A 23,289-nucleotide genomic window follows, 5' to 3' on the forward strand; every position below is an offset into this window, starting at 1 on the left:
CCTATCTTGGGGCTGACAAAAGCATTTTTATTCAAGACCTCCCCAAGTCTGCCAGGTAAATGTCAGAGGCAGGGGGCAAGAATGCACCCCTGCCTTAAACCTATTTCCGTTTTGATAGAATTTGTCAGATGACCCTGCCCATTTAATCTTACTTGGACCACAGTGTTCTCATGGATATAGGTTATAATTGAAAGAATAGAGGAAGGCAGGCCCCATTGTTTAAGTTTTAACCATAATCGACAATGATTAATGGTATCAAAGGCTTTAACAAAATCTGTTAACAAGGCATGCAAAAGAGGATTACCTTTAATCCAAGTATTTGCACGCAAGAGTAGTTGACATCCCTTTTCTGAAGCCTATCTGGAACTTCAAGACCCCTGATTTTTGGACCCAGTTTTCCAATTCTTTCAATATAGCGGCCACAAAAATCTTACTGTCTGCGTCAAGAAGAGCGATCAGCCGATAGTTGGCAGGGTCGGCACATGCACCATTCTGTGAATAGGGATAATTATTGAAGTCTTCCATGTGGGTTGCATCTGTCTACCTGAATTATATTTCTAAAAAGCAGTAAAATAATATATGACCAAAGTGCTTTATCAGCTTTAAAAATGTGATTTGTAAGCCCATTAGGTCCAGCAGCTCTAGCCGGTGATGCTCTGGAATTAAGGCGATCAATATCTTCAACTGTAAGATGGTGTTCCGAATGGGACTGATCAACAATATACAAGGTTTCCCTAGTTGATTTATTATACATTTTCTCAAAATATTGTTTCCAACAAGCTTCCAAGACATGGTTACTTTACAGACTAGATTGTGGCTTGACATCCTGATTTACTAAAGACAAGAAATTGCACGCATTCTTGGAGATTAAAGTAGGGAGTATCTGTGCACCCTCTCTCTGTGCCATCAAAAAATGATGTGCTCTAAACCAGTCCTTATATCCAGACCTCAACGCTCTTTACTCCTTCTGAAAATCATTCCCGGTAAATTTGAGGCTCTTTCTCATGGTTCTTTTCTTTTCCCAAACTTCTAGATCAAATAGATGCCTAGAATGTGCCTAGCGCTTTAAACTAGAACTAATGGGAAGATCCTGATCCCAAAAGAAATTCCAGAAGTTGAACACAGAACATTCATGTTCAGCTGCTCTCGTCAGAAACTGTCTACACATCCTCTTAGGTTTTTCATGAGAGGTGTTACCCCTCCTCCCTATATATGGAACTTCGATTTCCCCCAGGATTGAAAGTTAATTGAGTGTGAGCAGCTGAAAAATTAATCCTTGTACAGATAGAAAAGTTTGTGGTTAACATATTATGGTCGCTAAAGTGGGAGTCAATGATTTTAAACGACTTAGAGCAAGAACCCATATTGCATGATAGCACAAGATATTCATTACTTGTTCTAGATAAATCACGCTTTCAGGTCGCTTCTGCCTTTTATATCCCCCTCCACACTACCATTAGTCACCAGGAGATTCCATGCGTCAAAGAACTTTGACCACGTGGGTGCTGTTCAGCAGCAAACGGATGCAGATGTGAACCTCGGAGGCTGTGCAGAAGCTGCAGGCATTCTGGTTCTAATATCCTGATCCCTGAGTCACCCAAGCGTGTAATTGGCCCTGGTGCTGTGACTGGTCGCCACATTTTGTGCCAAACTCGGCTTGCCCCGAAGCCAGGAAGTCCTGCAAACTTAGCCTGAAATTGGGCCGTCGTGCGATGGGCTTGGCACCATTTTGGAAGTGCAGCCAAAGCTGTCGCGAGGTACCCGCGGTGAGCTTTGGGACCGGACTGAGACCAAGGAGTAGCGGTGAGCGATACCTGTGCCCGCTGCAACCCTGTGACAACAAGGCCCGTCCTGGGCAGGCGAGGAGCAACCTGGTCTGTTGAGCCGAGGACCGGGCAGACGGGCGCACGTCCCCCACGCCAGCCAGCAAAGCCGGCAGAAGACCGCTGTGAGTCAGCGTGTAGAACCAAGCTCCAGCCCCGCCGAGCCGCAATGAAGGGCGAGAGGCGAAGGTAGGTGCCCACCGGCCGGTGAACTGGACCAGTGGTGGCGTTCAGTCTGGGAGCCGACCTGAGTTGCGAGGTGTCCCGGGGGGGCTGTGGCCTTGTGAGTGGGACACAGCGGAAGCCTCTCCCTGGGAGAGCTGGTCCCCAGAAGTTCCCACATCCAACACTGGTGCCTTTTATATTGAACCACCCGAGCCGCGGTGGTGAAACCCGTCTGCCACTGACCTGGACACGCGAGCGGCGTGCAAACCGCTGAGGCGGCCCAGCGGTGCAAGAGGCACAGGAGTGCAGCACTACCCGGGCCACCTACACGATTACATAACCTGGGCAGCGGTGGTCAAACGAACATTGAGCAAACGCAGCCCGGCACTACCCGGTGCACAGACTTCGAGTCAGAAGGTGAGCGCTGCCTCAGTCAACTACCCTGGCAGTAGCAGTGAAGGTTGCTATCAAGTGTTACGACCTGGCGCCAGGAGGGAGAGCCTGCACCACATGTAGCAGAAACGTAGATAGGGAACCTGTTGGGGGTGTGCGCGATCCTAATCTGTAGTCTGAGTATGGTATACTGATAAGCAACTAGATAGTTAGTTGTCCTGCTGCAGGGGATGAGAGAGGGGCTGGTGATTTCCCTAGAGTCACCTTAAAGTTAAGATACAATATTGCACTGACCTCTCCTGTCCGCGCTCAGATCCTGAGGTGTTGAAAAATATATATGTAATGGGACCAATACCAACCAATATATTGCCTGAGCGGCTGTATTTTTTTAATTACCTTGTCAAATAGTGTACATCAAATCATTCATCATAATCAATTGACATTCATGAATATTTCAGCGTATATACAGTGGAACATGATTTGTTGATGTATAGATAACCATGAAACTTCCTGTAACAGGATCTGTCTCGTTGAAAATGAGTTGTAGGTGTGCTGTGACACTGTCTATACAATTGAAAAGGGTTGGTTGATATATGTCACAACACCTTATTGCACCTTGCAGGACCTTATGGGCCAGACAATATTCCCAGTTGGGATTTTTCTCTGGTAAATGGTGCATTCAAATACCTAAGCGCCAACAGTGCACGAGCGCACTTATGGGTTGCGTTATAACCAATGATAAAATACAGTCACTATGACTATTTATAATATCATGTCACGCACAAACTTGTAATTTAAACTTTAAACTGTCACAATGACGCTTTTGACTTTGCTGTAGGATCAGTTACGGTTGCGAGCAGCGTAAGGATACGGGACTCGGTAACCATGGTTACCAGTCATAATCACCTGACCTATCACGTGCCACGGCTAAAACAAGACTTGTACTCGGGCGCTGGACATTTGTGCTGTTTGCCGTGCGGCTATTTACAGCTGTAAACTATTTGACAAGGTAATTGAATAAATACAGCCGCTCAGGCAATATATTGGTTGGTATTGGTCCCATTACATATATATTTTTCAACACCTCAGGATCTGAGCGCGGACAGGAGAGGTCAGTGCAATATTGTACCTGCACCACATGTTGGTATACAGTGGGGCCCCAGTTTGCTGAATCAAGAACTGTGGGACTAAGTTGAGTAATTAGAGCAGCGGGGAGGGCGCACACATCATTGAGACTGCAATCAGAGCCAAGATTGATATTGAAGACCACGCACCCCATAGTAAAGTGGAGGCTGTGGGCTGCGGTCCCCAGGGCTATATCGATCTGCCCTGCCCAGAGGGTGTCCAGAGGTGGAGGTATTGGGCCCCTGTTTTGGAACGCTGCCCACAGGAAGACAGACAGGTGCTGCATCAGATGCTCACACTAGCAGGGACAGTTGGTCAGCGCCATGGGGACAGCCAGTGGGGGAGAGTGGAGAGCAAGTCAGAGGGTGCTGCCCCCGGTCAGTGGAGATAGATGGGTACATCCTAAGATATCACAGGCTACTGGGGCACGGGCTGGCAACGGCTGAGGGAAAAGGTCCCCCCAGGCTGGCCACACAGGGCCCAGGGTCAGGGAGTGAAACCTTTGACTGAGGCAGCAGAAGTCCTCTTGGCGATGGAGGTGCATGGAGGCCGTAGGGCGTAGGGGCGCTGCCAGGGCTCGGTGTGGATAGTAGGTAAAGAAATGATCGCCAGAGGGCGCAAACCACAAGAAGCATTATGGCCAAAGACAAACCCAGGAAGGGGGGACTCCAAAACAAAATGGAGCAATTTACGGTGAGAGACCCATTCACTGCTTTGATTCCCACCTCGGTGGAAAGAAGCAAAGTTGGGGATACCTAGGAACCCCAGCTCTCCCTCAAAGATATTATAGGAGCCATCGGGAGTCCAGAGCCTCGCTGGAGGTCAAAATCGATGACCTTGCATCAGAAGTGTCCTTTTTGAGACAAGACCTATAGAAGCTCTACACAAGGGTCGGGGAGGCAGCACAACACATCTCCGACTCAGAGGACGCTTTAAGGCGACTTAAAAAACAAATGGCCACAGTATCCCAAAAACTCACCCAGCTGGAGTGAAGGGCAGAGGACAGCGAGGGAAGATCCAGACGCAACAACCTACGAATCCTTGGGATGCCCGACAGGGAGAAGGCCCCAGTATTGAGATCTTCCTTGAGAAATGGCTGGTGGACCTATTTTCCCCAAAGAAACCGTCGGAGTTCGTCTATGGGCACACTGGATTCCAACAGGTCACCCAGTCCAAGGGACTCCCCGTGCACCATTATAGCTCGGCTTGTAAACTTCAGGGACCCAGACTTCTTGCTGCTGAGGGCAAGGGCAACTGATAACGTACAATGGCCACAGGATCGGGCTTTTACCGGATTACACCAAGGAAGTGCAGAAGGCCCGCCAATCGTTTGAGTCGGTCAAACAGGAACTGGCGTCCATGGGAGTTAGATATGCCCTCTTCTTCTTGGCACAGTTGAAGTTGTATCATGAGGGGACGGTCCACATGTTCAATAATCCCACGGAAGCATGGAACTGGATGGAAATCCAGATCCTCTCGATTTTCTGGACCCAGACCACCAAAGGGAAGGCCCAGATCAGAGGTGGCGGGGGGAGCGTCTCTGCTTATGTTTGACCCGCAGCCGGCAGAGCAACTTGACGAAGTGGCAGACGAGATTGACTCCGGGGGCCTGTCTGAACTTAAAGCTGAAACGATGTTGGCCCAACTTAGTTTGGACTGAAACGGGGTGGTAGCTCAATGTGGGCGGTTGGCAGCGAGAGGGAGACCTGCATGGACTGTCTGGATGCACACCCCACACAAAGTTGGGTGTTTTCTCATGTCTATTTGGCACGGGACTAGGGCGACAGGTGCTTCTGGTTGGAGGGTGGGGGGAGTACGGGAGGGGTGAGTTGGGCTTTTTGTGGGGTTATGTTTGGGGAGGTACATATAGGGCATGAGAAGGTCTGACAAGGTTACGGGGTCACACAAGATGGGTCATGGGTTGGTGGGGGGCAGAATGGGCTTGAAGGTGAAGGTGAAGAGGTTTCTCTAGGATGATGGCTCATAATGGGAAGCTTTTGCTGATGACCTGGAATGTCAAAGGGCTTTGTTCTGGTGTTAAGCACAGGCTAGTGCTACAATTTCTTAACAGGCAGTCCCCCAACATTGAATTTCTCACTGAGACGCATCTCGCAGGAACGTAAATATTTCCTTAGATCAAATTATAGGGTGGCTTTCCATGCAGGTTTTTCGAGGGGTTCCCGGGAGACGCTTATTCTCCTGCGTAAGAGGATCCCATTTCAGCTTGAAGAGGTGAAATCGGACCCAAGGGGGCACTTTGTGTTAGCTAAAGGGGAGATGTGGGGTGCCACATGGGGCATGTTGGCGGTGTAGGCGCCCCCAACATTTCCTCCCGACCTTCTTTCAGAACTTCAGGGGCTCACCCTCCAAGGCCACGCCGACATATGGGTAATAGGGGGGACTTCATTGAGGTGATGGACAGGGGTCTAGACAGAACACACGTAGGAACCAGGAACCTGGCGCTTTGCACCAAACTGCACTCTTTCACAACTGTCCTGGGCTGGTTGGATGCATGGCGAGAGCTGCATTCAACAGAAAAGGGGAACTCTTCTTTTTTTATTTTTATGTCATTTTTTTCTCTGGGGTTCACGTCTCCATGTCAAGGATTGACTTTTTTTTTTTATCCCATCAAACATAACTCATAAGCTGTTGTCTGCTAGGTTCTTGGCCAGAGGGATATCAGACCACTCCCCACTGGTCATTGAGCTGAAAAGCAAGCAGCCTAGGCCCACCAGGCATTGGTGCTTAAACGCCTACTACCTGGGGGACCAAAAATGTGTGGAATATTTTACTATGAACAAGGGGATGGCTGACAGACCTGTATCCTTTGGGAGGGTTACAAGGCAACACTGCGGGTGGAGGTGTTCTCACTGGTAACAGCTAAGCGTAAGAAGCACACGCAGGCGGTAGAGGAGTCTGAGAGGACGGTAAGACGAGCAGAGGAGGAGTTCCTCTCCTCTGAATCGCTAGAGGCAAGGTAGACCCTGACTACGGCGCAGGAGTCGCTGCACAACGTGGCACTGGGCTACACAAAGCCAGATACATGAAGCACGGGAGAAGGCGGGCAAAATGTTGGCCTGGCTGGAGATGAGGGATAGGTGGAGGGGGCACTTGACGGCTATATGAGATGTCCACGGCAGGGACCTGACCGACGATGTAGATGTCGCGGAAGCCTTCACCCGATTTTATGAGACACTTTGTAATCCCCTGGTGGGGTGCTCGACGGCAGGGGGGTCAGCCACGTTGGAGCGGGTACCTCTTCTAACACTCACTGCTCAGCACGCTTTGGGTATGGAGGCCTACATCTCTGAGGAGGAGATTGTGGCTGCAAAAGCGCAGTTACTGTCGGGCAAGACGCTGCGACCCAATGTTTTTCTAGTGGAGGTATGGAAGCAAATGGGGAGCAGGTTATCGGACCAATGCATCGCCTTTTTATGCAGTTCAGGCAGGATGGCTGCCTCCCACCGGATCTCAAAGTGGCTAACATAGTGGTTCTCCCGAAGCTTGTTATACCATCGGAACAGTGCACCTCTTATAGGCCAAGCTCTTTGATAAATGGAGGGGTGAAGACCATCGCACAGGTTTCGACTACTTGATATGGGACTCGCTCTGGGAAATCATGAGTTGCATGGGGGATTTGGAGGGGGGGGAATTCTTGTCCTGGATTTGCCTGCTGTACACTTCACTGGTGGCAGCAATTACAGTGAACAGAGTCTCTTCTCTGACCTTCTCCCTAACGCGAGGTACGAGGCGGGAATGCCCCCTGTGCCTGCTATTGTTTACACTGGCGGTTGAGCCGCTCGTGATACAACTCTGGGAGATCCCAGAATGGGTGGGATTTAGATGGCCCTGGGAGAGGGGGGATAAAGAGTTTCACTATATGCGGACGATCTCTTAATCTACATGAGCAATATAGGGCTTTCATGCCTGGTGGTAACCTATATATTGACTGCATACCAAGGCTTCAGCTGGCTTAAAATCAAGTTTTGTTTCTGGTGCAGGGGGGTGAAGATACGATTCCACAGGATTGCCCGTACACAATTGCGACCTCAGGTGCCAAATACCTGGGTATTCATATGAGCCTGAACTTGTCAGATTTCTCCCGGCTTTAATCTTTAACCCGTGGTGAACAGGATTGCGCTAGACCTAACGCTCTGGCAAACTCTCACACTGACCCTGATGGGCAAGGCGGCTCTTTTTTAAAATGCTAATGCTTCCCATATTTCTCTGTCTTGTAGGATGCCCCAATCCCAATACCCAAGTTCGAGGGATCCCTATGCGGGCTTCTCTGGGATGGGAAGCAGCTGTGGGTGACATTGAGGATGCTTTAATGGTTGATTTGGGAGTGGGGGTAGGCTTGCCCAATCTTCGTAGGTAATACTGGGCTGCACAACTGGGGACTGTACATGACTGGTTGCATGGGGACCCAGCACTTCCTAATTCACATTGCGATCAAATTTAGAAGGATGAAGGGGCGGACATTTATGGGCACTGAAAACGCAGGAAAACCCCACGCTCTGGACCGGGGTATTAGTGTACCAGAGTATGCTGAAAAAATGTCCAGAGGACGTTTTTATTTTTTCAAAGGTATCAAAATGTATTTACTATGATACATTATTTCTGCATATAGAATTTATCTAAACAATTACACACAATCATTTTCATAAGTGTTGCAGGAGAGCCTAAAACAACATGCCCAGCCTAAATTGGTCAGACAAAAGTATCATTCACAACAGCTAAATCATTCAAACATTAACCACACATACCAATAACAGTCATTCATCCACTCCAAAATAAAAGTAAATCCGAGAATTGATTCAGAATTTGAGTAATGAACCACTCTGATTGTCTTTACATAGTCTTGCTATTTCAGAACACATGAGTTGTGCCTGATCACAATAATTGTCCAACATGTGATCTATTTAACAGGGTGGATCTAGTAAATAGACTCTATCTGATCAAATCCCTAAATGTTCTTCTCAACCGGTATCGACATTAAATAATAAGTGAAACAACGTCTTCATCAGGAGAAATAGTCGATGCAATATAAAAAATGAAAAAAAATACCGAATTATTACACTGTCCACTACTGACAATCACAAATGCTAACTGACCCATCCTTGCAACATGCAATTTATCCCCAATTTAAACATGCTAGTGAAAAGAAACACGACATGAAGATGAATCTCAAAGTGTTCCTAGTGTTCCAGAGTGAAAATGAAAAGGGAAGCGGTTGTGAGGCCCAAGGAACCAAGGGAAGCTGAGTCCAAAAGGCTAAACAGAACCTTCCCCATGGCCAAAACAAAGTGAAATATCACCTGCATGAACTGCCTTCAAGTGCAAGGAAACAAATACCACTGCACTAACCTGACACGGTATGGTCAAACACTCTCCGTGCGGACATTTTGCCAGGTATTGTATGGGGAGGGGCAAGGAACAGAGGGGACTCTCCCCGGTTTGACACGGCATACCTGTCAGATATGGGTGGAAGCAGATCAGGACACTGGATGGGGTTTGGGGAAGGTTAAACCGAACCTTGACCAGCCCATCTGGCATAATGCACACCTGACTGAATTGCTAAAAGGGGGACATTTTAGGAGCTGGGAGGCAAAAGAGATAGCCATCCTAGCAGATGTGGTGCAGGAGGGTTGACTGCTCATTCGAGACGCTGCAGGAGAAATATGGCCTGCCAACGGGGGAAAGGTTTCAACAGGTGTAAATAGCGCACGCTATGGGTGCTCAGTTTCCCTCTCTGGATGAAATCCTGAAGGGCTCACCCCTGGAAGCTAACCTGTTCTCGGCAGGTATCCTCTCTAAGGTAACGTCCACACTATTTCAGGTGATCACGGCCTTTGGCGCAAAGGAACTGACCTGCTTAAGGGAGAGGTGGGAACGGGATGGGGGCGGTTGGATCTGGAGGAGTGGGTGGAGGCCTTGATGTTTACAAGGGAGGGGGGAATCGCGGCCAGACTGAGGCTAATGCAATTAAAGATACTCCACTGGGTATACTACTCCCTTAATGCATTGGCCAAGGGGGGGGTTGTGGTGAGTGGTGCTTGTTTCAGATGTGGAAGGGAGGGCTGCAACTTCTATCATATACTGTGGGACTGTATACAGGTCCAGGTCTTCTGGGGGAAATGTATGTGTAAACTGGCTGCTGCAGTGGGTATTTAGGTGCCTCTGGAACCGAATTTGGCTCTGATGGGGATTTGGGAGGACGCTGTGTTCACAAAACATGAAAAGAAAATTCTTGCGGTAATGATAGAGCTTGCCAAGAGACTGATTGCAGCGTGCTGGGGCTCTGCGGAGCATCCAAGGCTGTGTCAGTGGACTACAGAAGTGGACTGATGTTCGTCCTTCGAGAAGGAGGGTGTACAGGGCGAGGGGCTGCCTCCAAAAACCTTTGAAAATATGGGGAAAATGGGTGGGGGAGAGCTGAGGGAGTATGGTAGTCTGCATTGTTTCAATTCTGGACTGTTAAGTTGGCATACTATCACCCGCTGGCATCCTCTGTCTTATTATGTTATCACTTTTATGTCATCCTGTGGATACTGTTGTATCATGCTTCAACGTACCTATGTTCCGTTTTTTCTATTACGGTAAATGGAGATGTGTTGAAAGAAAAAGAACTTTGACAACCTTATCCCATTGTTCTATCAAAGTGTTCTGTTCCCTTATGAGAGCCATTGAAAGAAGATAAACAATATGAGTTAATGTCACCCGCAAGAATAATATTTAAAGAACCTTGTGTAGACATGACCTCCAGTAATATCTCGGACACATTCTCTAAGAAATCGTCTAATTTGGAATGCAAGGGCTTCCAATATAGATCCACCAACAGAAGGCACTGCATAACGCCTTTTGGTTTCAGTTATGCTTTTATTGCAAGACCACGTGAAATGTTCGAGGACAAAACATTTATCACCGGACTAATGGTGGCAATAAGTAGACCTCCCAACAGCCACCCCCCCATTCATGTTTGTGGCTAGTTTTTGAAGTACACAAAAACCCATCAATTTTTATTGAGGTGGTCAACCAGGTTTCCTGCATCATTACTAAATCTTAATTGCTAAAAATGTAAGCCCTTGCCGTGTCAATCATAAAGCTTCTAAATCCCTAGCCATGCTCTGCGCTTCTTGAAAATTAACATAGCCCAATCTGTATATTTCATCGATCTCTTCAAGGACTACTAACTAGCAAGGACTTGAAGCCAACTTCCACAAAATCTGTGCAATCATTAAATGGAAAATACACATCTATGTCATTTGTTGTAAGAAGACGAAGTGCAGGTATCGCATGAAATAGTTGTAACATACCTGTTCTATTTAGTACTACTTGGTCATGAGACTTCAGGACCTGTTCTAATCAAACGTTCTTTGAAAAAGCAGCTTCTATTTGCTTTTTGCTAAATCTGGGGTCCTCTATTTGACCACAGGTACCCCCCAGCGGGTTTGCCTGTGAGTAGTTACAAGGCAGGGAGTTCGAACCCACACCAGCTGATTTGGATTCAATCTGAAAGGCTGGCAGTTGCAAGCATAGTGAGCTGTGAGACTGAACTTCCATCCAATCCCTGGCTCCCTCAGCAACAGACAGTCTTCCATCCTTACCAGCCACCGCCATCTCCCAACTCTGTTTGCAATCCCACATTGATCATTAGCCTAATTTCTTGTGATTTTGCAACAAATGTCTTTGCCATGTAAAAAATAGGCTTGAATCTTTCAGGCACGGCTGAGTTTCCTACTACTGATGGAGCATTATGAGCTACTAAGTCAGGGCTGATTCCATCCAAAAAAGGGAGCAACAATTTGCGTAGAAACCACTCTGCTGCTTTGCTGGAGAACCATATTGGAGGATGTTTCTTTCCGATTTATATGTCCTCTTGTCGATTTATCCTGCAAGCTTTCCAGAGATGTATCTGCTTCCTCTTTGGATAAATGGAAGTTCCTTAAGAACCTTCGCGCGTTGTTACTAGCATTTTTCTTGCCATTATTTGATTTCTTTAGAGCCTTTTTTGATTTAGGAGCCATTGGTGCTCTGGTGGAAACCTCTTGTATGGTATGCGCTAATTCCTCAGGTGGAAAAGCATTGGAGCCTGAAGGGAATGTTTGCATATTGATCTGTATGACCTGTGCTCGAGAGCAAGTAGGAACGTTAGAGCCTGAGGGGACAACTTGCATGCTATGCCAAATCCTGCGCTGAAGAACAAGAGGTTAAAGGAGGCACAAAAAACAGGGAAGTTGGAGGGAGGAACAGAGGTCACTACTGTTTTCATAGAGGCTAACAAAAGAGATCAAAACTAAATTTAGGGCCGAAATAGAGTAGGCAGTAAGTTTCACCCTTTCATCCATGTCACAAAGGGTATGATGTAAACCTTGCTCTGAGCGTTGGTCCATGGGTGAGATCGAGCTGAGGCTCAAAAGTTCCGTAAGAATGGACGGCATGTCTTCCAAGTTAGCTGGAAAAACTTCATGCATTGCTTCGGTCAGGTTGACAGCGCCTTCCAAAGAAATAACGTTATTTAATGACGCGACTTCATCTGTAATGGTTGCTGCTTTTAAATTGCTCCCATCATTGAAAAAGTTTACCTCCCCCGGCAGTGCTGGTCGATTACTTGGATTAGTCCTAATTGCGGTGCTTGTGCCTGCCGTAGGAAAGAATCCTTCTTTTTGTGTGGTCCAGGTCTCACCAAGGGGAGTATTGTTTGCACAGTGAGCCGGGTAGGCTGAATTATAAGCCAAGTCCACTAGCTGCATGGATTCAGCCGGTGTACTCTGTTCTGCGGAGGGCAGGTACACTTCACCCAGCCCTCTCGTCAAGTTCTCTGAATCTTTCCTTTCATCCAACGCTGCAATGCAGTTAGATATGGGGATAGGAATTGAAGGCAGAGGCAGTCAAGGGCAGGGTAATCTCTCCTTCTGTTGGTCTTTCCTCTCCCCCCGACTGAACAGGGACGGGGGAGGGTCATCGTGCACGCGTAATGTCAACAGATTGTGCTGCAGTATAGAGACATTTACCGTAGTCTAAGTGGCCGACACGAATTTGCTACGCAGCTCATACGTTGCCAATAACAGCAATAATTTATTGCAGGTAACTCGATGCAGATGAAATTCAGTTTCCACGATATTGTACAATCCTAGTGCTGCACTTACTTCAAAGAAGCACAGTTCTCTCTTGAACTTCAAGACCGCCTACACGCCTGCCACAAGACTGCAACTCAGCAGCAAATGTGCGGTGCTCCGTGCCAGGAAGGGATGTTGGAAAGTAAGCTCCTCTTCTTCCTCCTCAATAGGTCCACTCCTTCACAGGTAAGGAAACCAGCACTGCCAAGAGACTGCAACTAGGGGTGTCACGGTATTAGTTTTATGACGGTACAATAACCTTCTTGCCAAATGACGGTATATCATGGTTATCGCGGTATAGCAGGTGGAGTTAACTAATCTTAACAAATATTTTCTAAAAGGTCACAAATTGTCAGATTTATCATCACAAACAAAACCATGCGCCCAGGGCCAGAATTGGGCTTTTCAACATACTTTCCACTGAAATGCCACCCCTTGCTTGCACCAAACACAAACGCACGTGTGGAGAGGAGGAGGAGGAGGAGGAGGTGGGGCCCCGCTGCGACTGGCAAAGCAAACTGAATAGCTTTTCTTAAGTGGTCATTTAGGCTTTTAGCTCCCCCACTGGCTACTGGTGAAGATGAACATGTTGCCAAATTGATAATCTGCATGCCACAGATCAATGGAGTCTGATGGTAGTATACGCTTGTGCACATACACACACACACGCACTTTCTCTTTACGTTACAGCCTTTAGTTTACTTCTGGGCCAAAAGGTGTTCAGTAATCACGGACATGTTACCCTTTGGTATGGCAGCAGGGAATACCCACAGAGATGATTACATTTCGCAGTGTGACTTATTATATGTAAATTCAATGATAGAACCAGGGAAATCCGCCATTGTCATATGTTTAGAAAACATTATCCATTATAAATATATAAACCCCAAAGCCTCCAACCCAAAGTCCCGGGAGGATAGCTCAGCGGCAACGTGCGTGCCTTGGAAGCAAGACGACACGAAGCAGCACAGGTTCGATCCCTGGGTCCGCGCTTAGAAACCTCTGGGTGTTTAAGCATGTTATAAATATGCCACTAAGACAAAAACAATTACGCAACAAAATAAACAAAACCAATTTCTTTACCAGCGCCTCGATGCCCTGGGGCTGTGTGAGCGCTTTAAAAAAAAATGTAAATAAAAAAAAGTAAACACCTTTCCTTCTTGGCACTGTATTTATTCTTCCTATTGCTAACATGTTGATTTTGTGTCAGGCACGTGTGGTTTATGGAATGGCATTAAAACTGCTCAAACCGAAACTACTTGGCAGACGGCACATCCAACAGTGCACGACCAAGACTGCGCAGAACTTGCTTACTGCAGCCTTTCCAAATCAGATTGAAAAGCACACTTAACGGTATGAACGGTATACCGGTATAAACAATGTGACGGTTATTATTGTTCAATTAAGTGGTTCACGGTATCTTTAACGGTATACCGGAATACCGTTACATCCCTAACTGCAACCCAGCAGCAACTCCACCTGAAAGGCTTTCTGGCATTCCTCTGTCCATTTCACCTACTTGGGGTACTTGGGAGAGGAAATTGTATTCAAGGGTGCTGCTATGGTCTCGTAGTCAGCTATGAAATTTCTATACTATCCAGTGAGACCTAAAAAGGCTCTAACTTGAGTGCAAGTAGTAGGGGTCTCCCAGTCTTGCACAGATTGTACTTCACTAGGTAAGGGCTTGATTTCTGCCCCTCCTACCTCCTGTCCAAGGTAGACCACTTTACTCTGACAAACTTGGCACTTGCTGGCTTTCATTGCCAGATTGGCCTGTTGAAAAGACTGCAACACCTGATCAAGATGGGAAAGATGTTTTTTTCCAAGTGGGGCTAAACACTGCTATGTCATCCAAGTATGTCATGCAGATGTTTTTTAGCCCATCCAAGACATAGTTCATGTGAGAAACCAGAAGGTGACTCACCCACTAGTCCCTAGGGATCTGTGATCCAGGTGGCCAGGACACGCCCATTGCTTTTGGATCCAGTTCCTGGGGGTGGACCAGTTCGGAAGGATCACCTGGGTGAGGTGTTCACCTGGGTGAGGGGTTTTCGGGGGGTGGAAGTGGGACACCCCGGATGGTGAGACGCGGTATCCCCTTCCTTATAACACCTTTACCCCATTCTACCAGGTAGGATATTTAGGAACTCAACACCCCTCACTGTTTTACAACACACACTTTCTAACGGACAGCCCGCTATGAGAGAAAAAAAAACTAACATCTGAGCAGTATACCTGACATGTCCCAATACAATGGTCAGGCGAGGTCAGGCAATTACTGACCATCACACTCACCTGACTTCCATTACACTTCCCCACACGGATAAAAGGCGGACCACGAGAGCACACTCTCAGCGAGGCAAAGCACACAGGGAAACAGCAGTTCCAAGATGGCAGTTTAACGAGAGAAGAAAGACGGCAAAACAGAAGGGTGTAACAAGGAGGGGAAGTTCCCTTGACCATTTGGGCAAGGAATTGTTACTTTCATGTAACCTCGAGAATAGAAAGCGTAAGACCAGGAAACCAGGCTGAAGAATCCTGCATTGTGTGTCAGAGGTACCCGGGGCCTTCCAGCGTCAATAGTCAAGGCGGGAAGAAGCACCAGTTGTCGTGGTACTGTCCTTGGCTCCAAGAAAAAAGCAGCGTCATGGAAATCAACACAGCCGGTGAGTTGGGAAGACAGATACAAGACCGGTCTGTGATGAAGCCAAGGTTCAAAGCGGCAACATTGTATGGGGATCGCTGGAACGAACATTATTAAAATGCATGTGATAAAGGACGCAAGTAAAGTTGAACTACTGATGAGTGATTGAACTTTTAAAGCAAGATACACTACCCTTGACAGAGTGGTCCGACGCTGTGTGGGTGTTGAGTCGAATTTCTCTGTAAGGTATCCAGCTAAGAATTGGCAAAGTGAAAGTGAGAAAGAGAGCATATCAAGATGAGAGTGAGTAATTGTGAATCGAAGTGGTCCTGCAACGGGTTGAGCAAAATCCCACGCACAGTCGAAAGTCTTCGATTTCTGAAGTAAAGAAAGCTTGGAAAAGTAGAAAAAGTTGGTTTGAGCCCGACAGAGGGAGATCAATTTAAAGCTTTGTGTTAAAATTGGTCTGAGCTCGGCAGAGGGTGACCCTGGGTGAACAGTGAATCACCCAAGAAGTTGTGCATGAGAATCCTGAGCAGAAAGGAACTTTTGAATGTTTGTCTCATCAGGCCCTCTGAAGTAAGAGACTTAGAATGGCAAAGAGACTTTCACACAGAAGGCCCTGATACTGAGATTTGAACTGCATCCTCGTGCTAGAGAAGCCAGAGACTGTGCTAAGCTCGAGTATGCCGCCTTGTCCCCGGCTGAAAACATCTCTCCAAATACCACTTGGAGAGACGGGAAAGAGAAAGATATGTGATGCTCCAAAGAGGTTATTACATAGAATGAGTTTGCTGCAGTTGTGATTGTGTGATATTTGGCCCTCACTCCGCCCAGGCATGGTTTCTTCTTTTCTTAAGTTATTCCCAATGGAACTGAGATATGTTGTGCACTGGGATAAGCTGCGGCGAGAATGGGAGACAGATTTTCAGTGTTATGTCACACCAGATCATTGGGCCTATATGTTGAGGGCGGGTTTTAGGGCAAAGCTAGATTTGAATTGGAGATTGTATTGTATTGTACTGGAATTTATAGAGCGCAGACAAGACCAAAAAGGCATCAAGGTGCTGGGGGCAGAGAGGGGACTGCAGACCCGGAGGATTAAAACAGAAAAGTTTTGAGACATCTATGAAAGGGGATGAAGTCAGAAATGTTGCGGATCTCAGGAGGGAGGGCATTCCACAGTGTAGAGACAAGTATGGAAAAGTACCTTCCTCCGGCTCGGGTCCGCTGAAATCGAGGGATGCTCAGCAGTGATTGCTTGGCTGAGCGGATAAGTCTGTTAGGTTTGTATGGTAAGAGTCTAGATTGACGGAACTCAGCCCTGTCGTCGTGGGTAGCATGGTGAACAAGGCATAGGATTTTGAATTTAACTTGGCTCCTCACAGGGACACTGTGAAGGCGTCGAAAAAGGTTGTGGGAGTGAGCCAGTCTGGGGGCATTCAGGGCCGCTGAGTTTTGGAGAATCTGTAAACGTTGAAGCTGGGCCTCAGGTTGACCGAGATAGATACCATTGCAGTAATCTATTGATCCCATAATGGAGGCGATCACAATTGTAGCTCTGGACTCTTCTCAAAGAAGTGGAAGAACCTCTTTAAGCACTTTGAGCTTTGCAAAGCCTGATTGGCAGAGTGCCGACATTTGAGCTTCTCTCGAGCCTGAGGACATAATTTTAATTCCTAGGATCTTGACTACTGATGAGAGTCCAGGAAAGGGGCCAAAAGAGGTAGGCCATTAATCTGATGTACAGGATTGTCCTACATGACTGGACCCAACTAGTAGAATCTCAGTTTTGTCTCCGTTCAATTTAAGCCAGTTGTTGGCCATCCAAACCCCAACCGCCGAGAGACAGTCCTTCAGCTTCTGTGGGGGGTCAGTCACAGGGACGTTAAGCTGAAAAAGAATGTGTCACCGGCATAGGAAAAAAAGTGTACCCCATGACTGGAGATCAGTTTGGCACGGGCCAGCATATACAGATTAAAAAGGAGTGGGGAGAGAGTAGATCCCTGGGCGACACCCCGCAGTCAAGGATAGTGGGGGAGGGGGAGGTAAATGGAGGGAAACCGTTTGAGACTGATTAGAAAGAAAGGAAGAGAACCACTTTAGGGCGATTCCAGCTCCATGGAGACAGTGGACCAGCTAAAGGTGTCAAAGGCCGCAGAGAGGTCAAGGAGAAGGAGAGCACCAACCTCTCTGCGTTCCTGAAGTAGGGCAATGTCATTGAGGAGGGCCACCATAACATATTCTGTTCCCATTCCGGAACAAAACCCAGCCTGGCAGCGGTGAAGAAGGTGGTTGGTTTCAACAAAAGCAGAAAACTAAGGGGTGGCAATAGATTCAAGCAGTTTCATTACATCAGGAAGGAGGGATATAGGGCGATAGTTTTCAACGACAGCAGGGTCAAGGTGTGGTTTTTTTGGTAAAGGAGAAATCACAGCATGTTTGAGCGGATCAGAAATGTGTCCAGTAGAGAAGGAATACTGAAGTGCTGCTGTGAGTAAAGGGGCACGTTTGTGAGAGAGAGTTTGAAGGATGCAGAGTGAGATCGGGTCAGTAGGGGAAGCAGATTTAAGCTTAAACAGGGCAGTTGAGACCATAGTTTCCGTCGCGGTCATGAACTTAAAGGCATTGGGGGGGGATGCTCATTCGAGTGGAGAGAGGCATCGGTAGAATCTATAGGGATGGGACTTTCAATGCTTATCAGTTCGCGTATTTTGCAGATTGTTCCTTAAAAAAGGAGGCGTTGTGATCGCAATGCGTTTGCTTGTGTAGAGTCACACGGGAGAGGGGGTGAACAGGAGTAGTCCATTCTTTGGCCACCCGAAACAACTCTTTGGAGGAGCAGGATGCATTCAGGATATGATCTGCGAGGTGATGGGCTTTGGCCTTTTTTATGGAACTCTGGTAGGTATTACGTGCCTGTACGTAGGCCAATTTCGCTGAGGATTCGAGGAGACGATGCCATCTCCGTTCGGCTTGTCAATATTTTGTTTTAACAGTCTCAGTTCAAGAGAGTACCATGGGGCAGAAGGTTTAGCCTGGATGGCAGAAAGCCTGGAGGGGGCCAAAACGTCAGTGGTTGACTGCAAGATTAATTCATCATAAGGTGCTGGGGCATTTGTATTGGGCGCCAGTGTGCATGCAAAACTAGGATTGATAGATGATGATTTGTGCTGGGGGTTGTGGCCTGGAAGCGGGTTCTTTGCTGCACATGTTGTGAGAGTGTACGAGAGTGCGTGATTATTTGAGAAATGTCTAGATTGGACTTGGTGATGGTTATATCCTTTCCTTGCCTCCCCTTGTCGTCTGTTATTCTCAAAGCCCGGTAGATGTACTGTAGCCTGGGTAAATAGCCAATGGATAGATGGATCTTTTATAGTGGCTGTCAAACAAATAATGAAGGTGTGGAAGACACGGAAAAAGCCACTGGCAGACAATTGGATTTGCGAGTTGCAGGTTCTGTCGAGTTTTGAGAAGGTTTTGTTTACTAAAAGAGGTATGACTGAGAAATATCTTGAGATGTGGACGTCTTTCAATGAGTTGTATTGTTAGTCTGAGTGTCTATGTATGCGTGTTTATGGAGTGGGAAGTTGTGGTTTGTGAAATGGTTGGTGGTGTGGGTATGTGTGTGTTTTGTTTACTGTCTTTTGGGGAGGGTCTTATACTTTGAGATTGATTTGTGTTGGTGACGTTTTTGCTTTTGATGTATAAATGATTTAAACTTTTTGTGATTGTACTATTTATGGACAATGTAAAATAAACATTAATAAAAAGTAGTCCACTGTCGTGTGTCAAAACCCATTTCCTTCCCTTACATTCTAAATCAAAGCAAAATAAAGTGGTGTTCTTAATCCAGGAGAATGGCTTTGTTCTGGATGATAAACAAAAGTTAACTTTCAGTGGCGAAAAGAAGTTCTTCCAAAAAGGCCAAAACCAAAAAGTCTCAAAGGCTTTCTTGACTTGGCGTTCCACTAACGCATATGAGAAAGAAAGTCTTGTATCTTCACAAGGTTAGGGGGGATGCATTCCTCGTCCCCTGATCTTTCTCATGTTTCTTAATACTTTTCACAGCACCAGGATGAACGACTTCTTTGTCCTGGCTTTTCACAATATTAGGGGTAATGACTCCCTTCCCCTGCGCTCTCTTCTCTGTTGCAATGCTAGGGGATGGCTCCTTTCCCTGGGTTTCTCGCACAATGTTTACAAAGACCATGATAGGACGATTCTCTTTCCCTTGGTCTTTTCACAATGCCAAGAGAATGACTTCCTTCTCTTAGCATTTTGCAATGTTCATCAACACCAGGGGGAAATGACTCCCTTCCCCTGGCCTTTCTCAGGCTCTTCACAATGCCAGGACAGGAAAATTACTCCCTTCTCTTGGCTCTTCTCACAATGTTCATCAAGCACCAGGAGGAATTACTCCCTTCCTCTGGCCTTTCTCACAATGTTCCCAATACGAGGCGGTATTACTCTATCTCGATTTGGTTCCGAGACCCTGTTTTCCCTTCTGAAAAGTCATGGTATACTCCCCTGCTAAGTACTGTTTTGTTGAGGATGAGTATCTTCTTGATTTTCACCATTTCTATTCAGGTCCCAGACCATGGTTTCTCTTCTGCCCAGACTTGGTATGCTCTCCTGCCAAGTACTGTGTTGTTGAGGGTGAGTAGCTTCTTGATTTGTACTATTTCAATTCGGGTCCCAGACCCTGGTTTCTCTTCACAATGGACTCGGGATATTCTTCTGCCAAGTACTGTGATGGAGTGGGTATCTCGATTCATTATACCGATACTGTGTCGTCTCCTCCTGTGTTAGCTTGCCCCTCCTGGTCGCTGAGCTTCGCCCGTTGTTTATTGGGTGCTCAGCCGATTGTTGCCAGGGCCCTCTTCTACTCTTCCCTTCATCGTTCTGGATGGTGTCGGTCTTACTCGCCACACTGTCATCCTGCGGTTCCCTTTATCTGCCAGACTTCAGCAGCGGCTTTGGGGAAAGAAGTCCTGGTATTCCTGCTATATCAGGAGTGGACTGCTCTCAACTCTCCCTCGGCCTCGCCAGCTTCTCCTTTGCACCTCCTGGGTTTCTCGGCATCTTGCACCAATTGGCTGCTGATTCTTATCTCACTTCTGTTGTCCTTCCTTAGTTTTTATTCTCTTACAATGTCCCTATAGACTGGGATGTTCACTTTGAGTACCACCCCCTGGGGGACTATCGGCTAGCAGCCTCACCTCTCTTGCCTCATGGGAATCTTCTCCCCCTAGGAGAGAAGGGATGACATGATATACCCAATAATACTACAAAACCTGGCAACATATCTTAATGCCATTGCCTAAAACTGAACCAACTAATCATGGCATAACAGCATATAGCATGATTAAAGTACACATCTTTTATCTTGAGGAAATATATACCAGATGGGCATTTCATGGCTATACTGCAGTTTTGGTTCATAAATTGTGCATCTTTAACTGTACAGGTCTTTATTAGTTACATGATGGTTGTTACATAGACCTGTGCATTATACATGTGTAAATCCCTAAAACAATCGGCTATGCAAGCACAGGTATTGAATTTGTTGTAGAAATGTAACTGCACAGCTGTTTTTTCATGGGGATGTTACTTTGTGTGTGGGGGGGGGTTACGGGGGTGTTATGAGAATGCTATTGCACAGAGAAGTGTAAGCATTCGATATCTGTCAGGGACTAGGAAATATTTTGTTTGAGACGAGGGCATAGTCCCAGGGGTTGAGAAGTGAAAGCGAGGAGGCCACAGATAATGCAGAAAGTGATTGGAGGTCTGAGCAAGCTCTTCAAGAATTTAAAGTAAGGGAGCACCAGGGTAGAGAAAGTTAGTGAGGGTTCCAACTGTGTCAATTCAAAGCATGACACGAGGATGGAGAGGAGATATTCCAGATGTCCGCTGAATAAAAAGACTTAAAAACAGAGCCTACTTCTTTATTGGGTATAGTATTCTGCAGTCATATTAAATTACTTCTGGCTTCCCTTAATATCTCCTCTTCTGTTTCTCGCTCACTTCTTTTATTCAAACCTCTTGCTAAGGCCCTCCTTGAGAAGGATACAGAGAAAGCTACCATCTTGGAGAGACTGCACCAACTGCAGAAGGAGCTGAATGAAGCCAAAGCATCCCTAGAAACCTTACGGCAGGATTTCCAGAGGCGTCAAGAAGAGGATCAGGTATTGTGGTGAGCAAGTTGTACCCTCTAATGAGGGCCTGCAAGAATAGGACTAGCAGAAACCAATTCTCAAATGATTTGAGCGAAGAATTTATAAATAATTTGGGAGGGTTAATTATAACACTCTCCCGCCTATAGTTATATTTTTCAAGAATAATGATGGAGGTATAAAAGTCACTTACTTCCAGCTAGGAACTTGTAAAGTTAACATTCTTTTGTCATTTTTGACCAATCGGACCACTGTCTCATAATCGACTCCACAGGAAAATGTTAAATTCAAAACTAACAGTTGTCCTCATATAATCTACATTGGCACTGTTCTAGGCTAACTTATTGTGTGTATGAAAGCATGACTCAGGAGGAGGGAACACAGAGAAGGTGTTTATTTGCTATAGTGTGTGAGAGAGGGAGTGGAAGAAGGGTTTGAACAGACCTGAAAATCACAATTTCTGAATAACAATTCTAAATAGTTTTCTTAATTTCTATCCCTGTCTAGGCTATTGTAGAGCAGGTCAGAGCACAGCTTTTCAGCACTGAGCGCCGCAGCGAGGAGATGGAAAGCCGGCACCAGGATCAAACCAAAGTGCTGAAGGAGGAGTTGAATACAGCTCTGCGCGAGTGCAACACTCTGCAAGACCGGGTAATTGGGGCAACAATAGGGGGTGCATTATTTAATAGAGTTTGACGAACCCCAGACTAAACCGATCATATTGCAGTAGGTGGCTGTCGTGGTAACCGCTGCCTATTTGTACTCTGCTGGATACTCTGATTTGGGGAGTAAACGCCACCTACACTTCAGTGGTTTTAGTCAAAACACTTCTTTTTGCAGTCAGCGTGTACAACTGCACATTGGGCGTTTTCTAACTTTAAAGGCTTGTTTCTTTTTGTGCGCCAGTTTGTGGACTTATGTTAACAATAAGAGGCTCCGTTTTCAGAGTTCAATAACTCTGCAACCAAAAATTGTTTGTCTATCTTGGGGTTTACTGCTTTAGTATCATAAATCACTATTTTGTCACCCTATAGGTGCTCAATATGACTTCACGGCTGTCCACTGCAGAGGACTCGCTGCACGTGATGTGCCAGGAGTTACAGGAAGCGCAACGGCACCTAGATGAAGAGAGAGAGGCCAGTGCTCAGAAAGCTGTGCACATTGCACTGGTCAGGCAAGAACTCGAGTCAACCAAGTTGGCCAAAGAGGAGGTCGAGCGGCAGTTACATCTGAAGGTCTACGCCCTGGAGGAGGATCGGGAAAGGTGTGTATTTGGTACAATGGAGGTTCTCTGTTCTGTGAAAAAAAGGGAAAGCGAACAAGAAGGGGCCTTGTGCTGCCAAACTGAGCACAGGAAAGAGCTAAAGAAGACAACTGAGATCCTGTGCTGGAAGACAGGGGAGGAGATAAAGAGAAAGGATATCCTGTGGGTCAAATGAGATGTGCAGGGGGACATGCTGAACCATGAAGATTAGGACATTGGGCTGTTAGGTATTAAGTGAGTATCACATTGCGCTTTTGTGTAACGGTTGATTTTTTCCATCTGAACCCTGTTTCAGTGGTACTATCCCCCTGTACCCTGATGCCTCCTACTTGGCCAGGAGAGATCTTTACACGACTGGCAGAAAGGTGCAGTCATATTCTGGCATAGGGGCATGGGAGAGAGGCAGAGAAAAGAAGGTATTGCATAGAGTCCAGGCATGTTAAGCAACAGAGGTGTGGCAGAGAGAAACTTCACAAGACTGATTAGTGTTGATCTTTGTGCAAGTAACTCTGAGGAGACCAAGCTGCAAGAGAAGCCCTCTTTTTGTGACATTGCCTGGTCTGATATGAGAAAGATCACC

General features: G+C 46.6%; 1 protein-coding gene across 1 annotated transcript in view; it reads left to right on the forward strand.

Annotated features, from left to right (window-relative positions):
- The window catches only part of LOC138580226 (centrosome-associated protein CEP250-like), a 1,782,457-nt gene that overhangs the window by 1,204,363 nt on the left and 554,805 nt on the right, over window positions 1-23,289 (forward strand). The window contains exons 21-23 of the mRNA XM_069650593.1: window positions 21,323-21,457; window positions 21,953-22,096; window positions 22,480-22,709. Coding sequence (XP_069506694.1) covers window positions 21,323-21,457; window positions 21,953-22,096; window positions 22,480-22,709 — 509 coding nt within the window. The remainder of the gene's footprint in view (window positions 1-21,322; window positions 21,458-21,952; window positions 22,097-22,479; window positions 22,710-23,289) is intronic.

The sequence above is a fragment of the Ambystoma mexicanum genome, chromosome 3p (genome assembly GCF_040938575.1).
Source record: "Ambystoma mexicanum isolate Mex_15411 chromosome 3p, UKY_AmexF1_1, whole genome shotgun sequence".
Lineage (NCBI taxonomy): Eukaryota > Metazoa > Chordata > Amphibia > Caudata > Ambystomatidae > Ambystoma > Ambystoma mexicanum.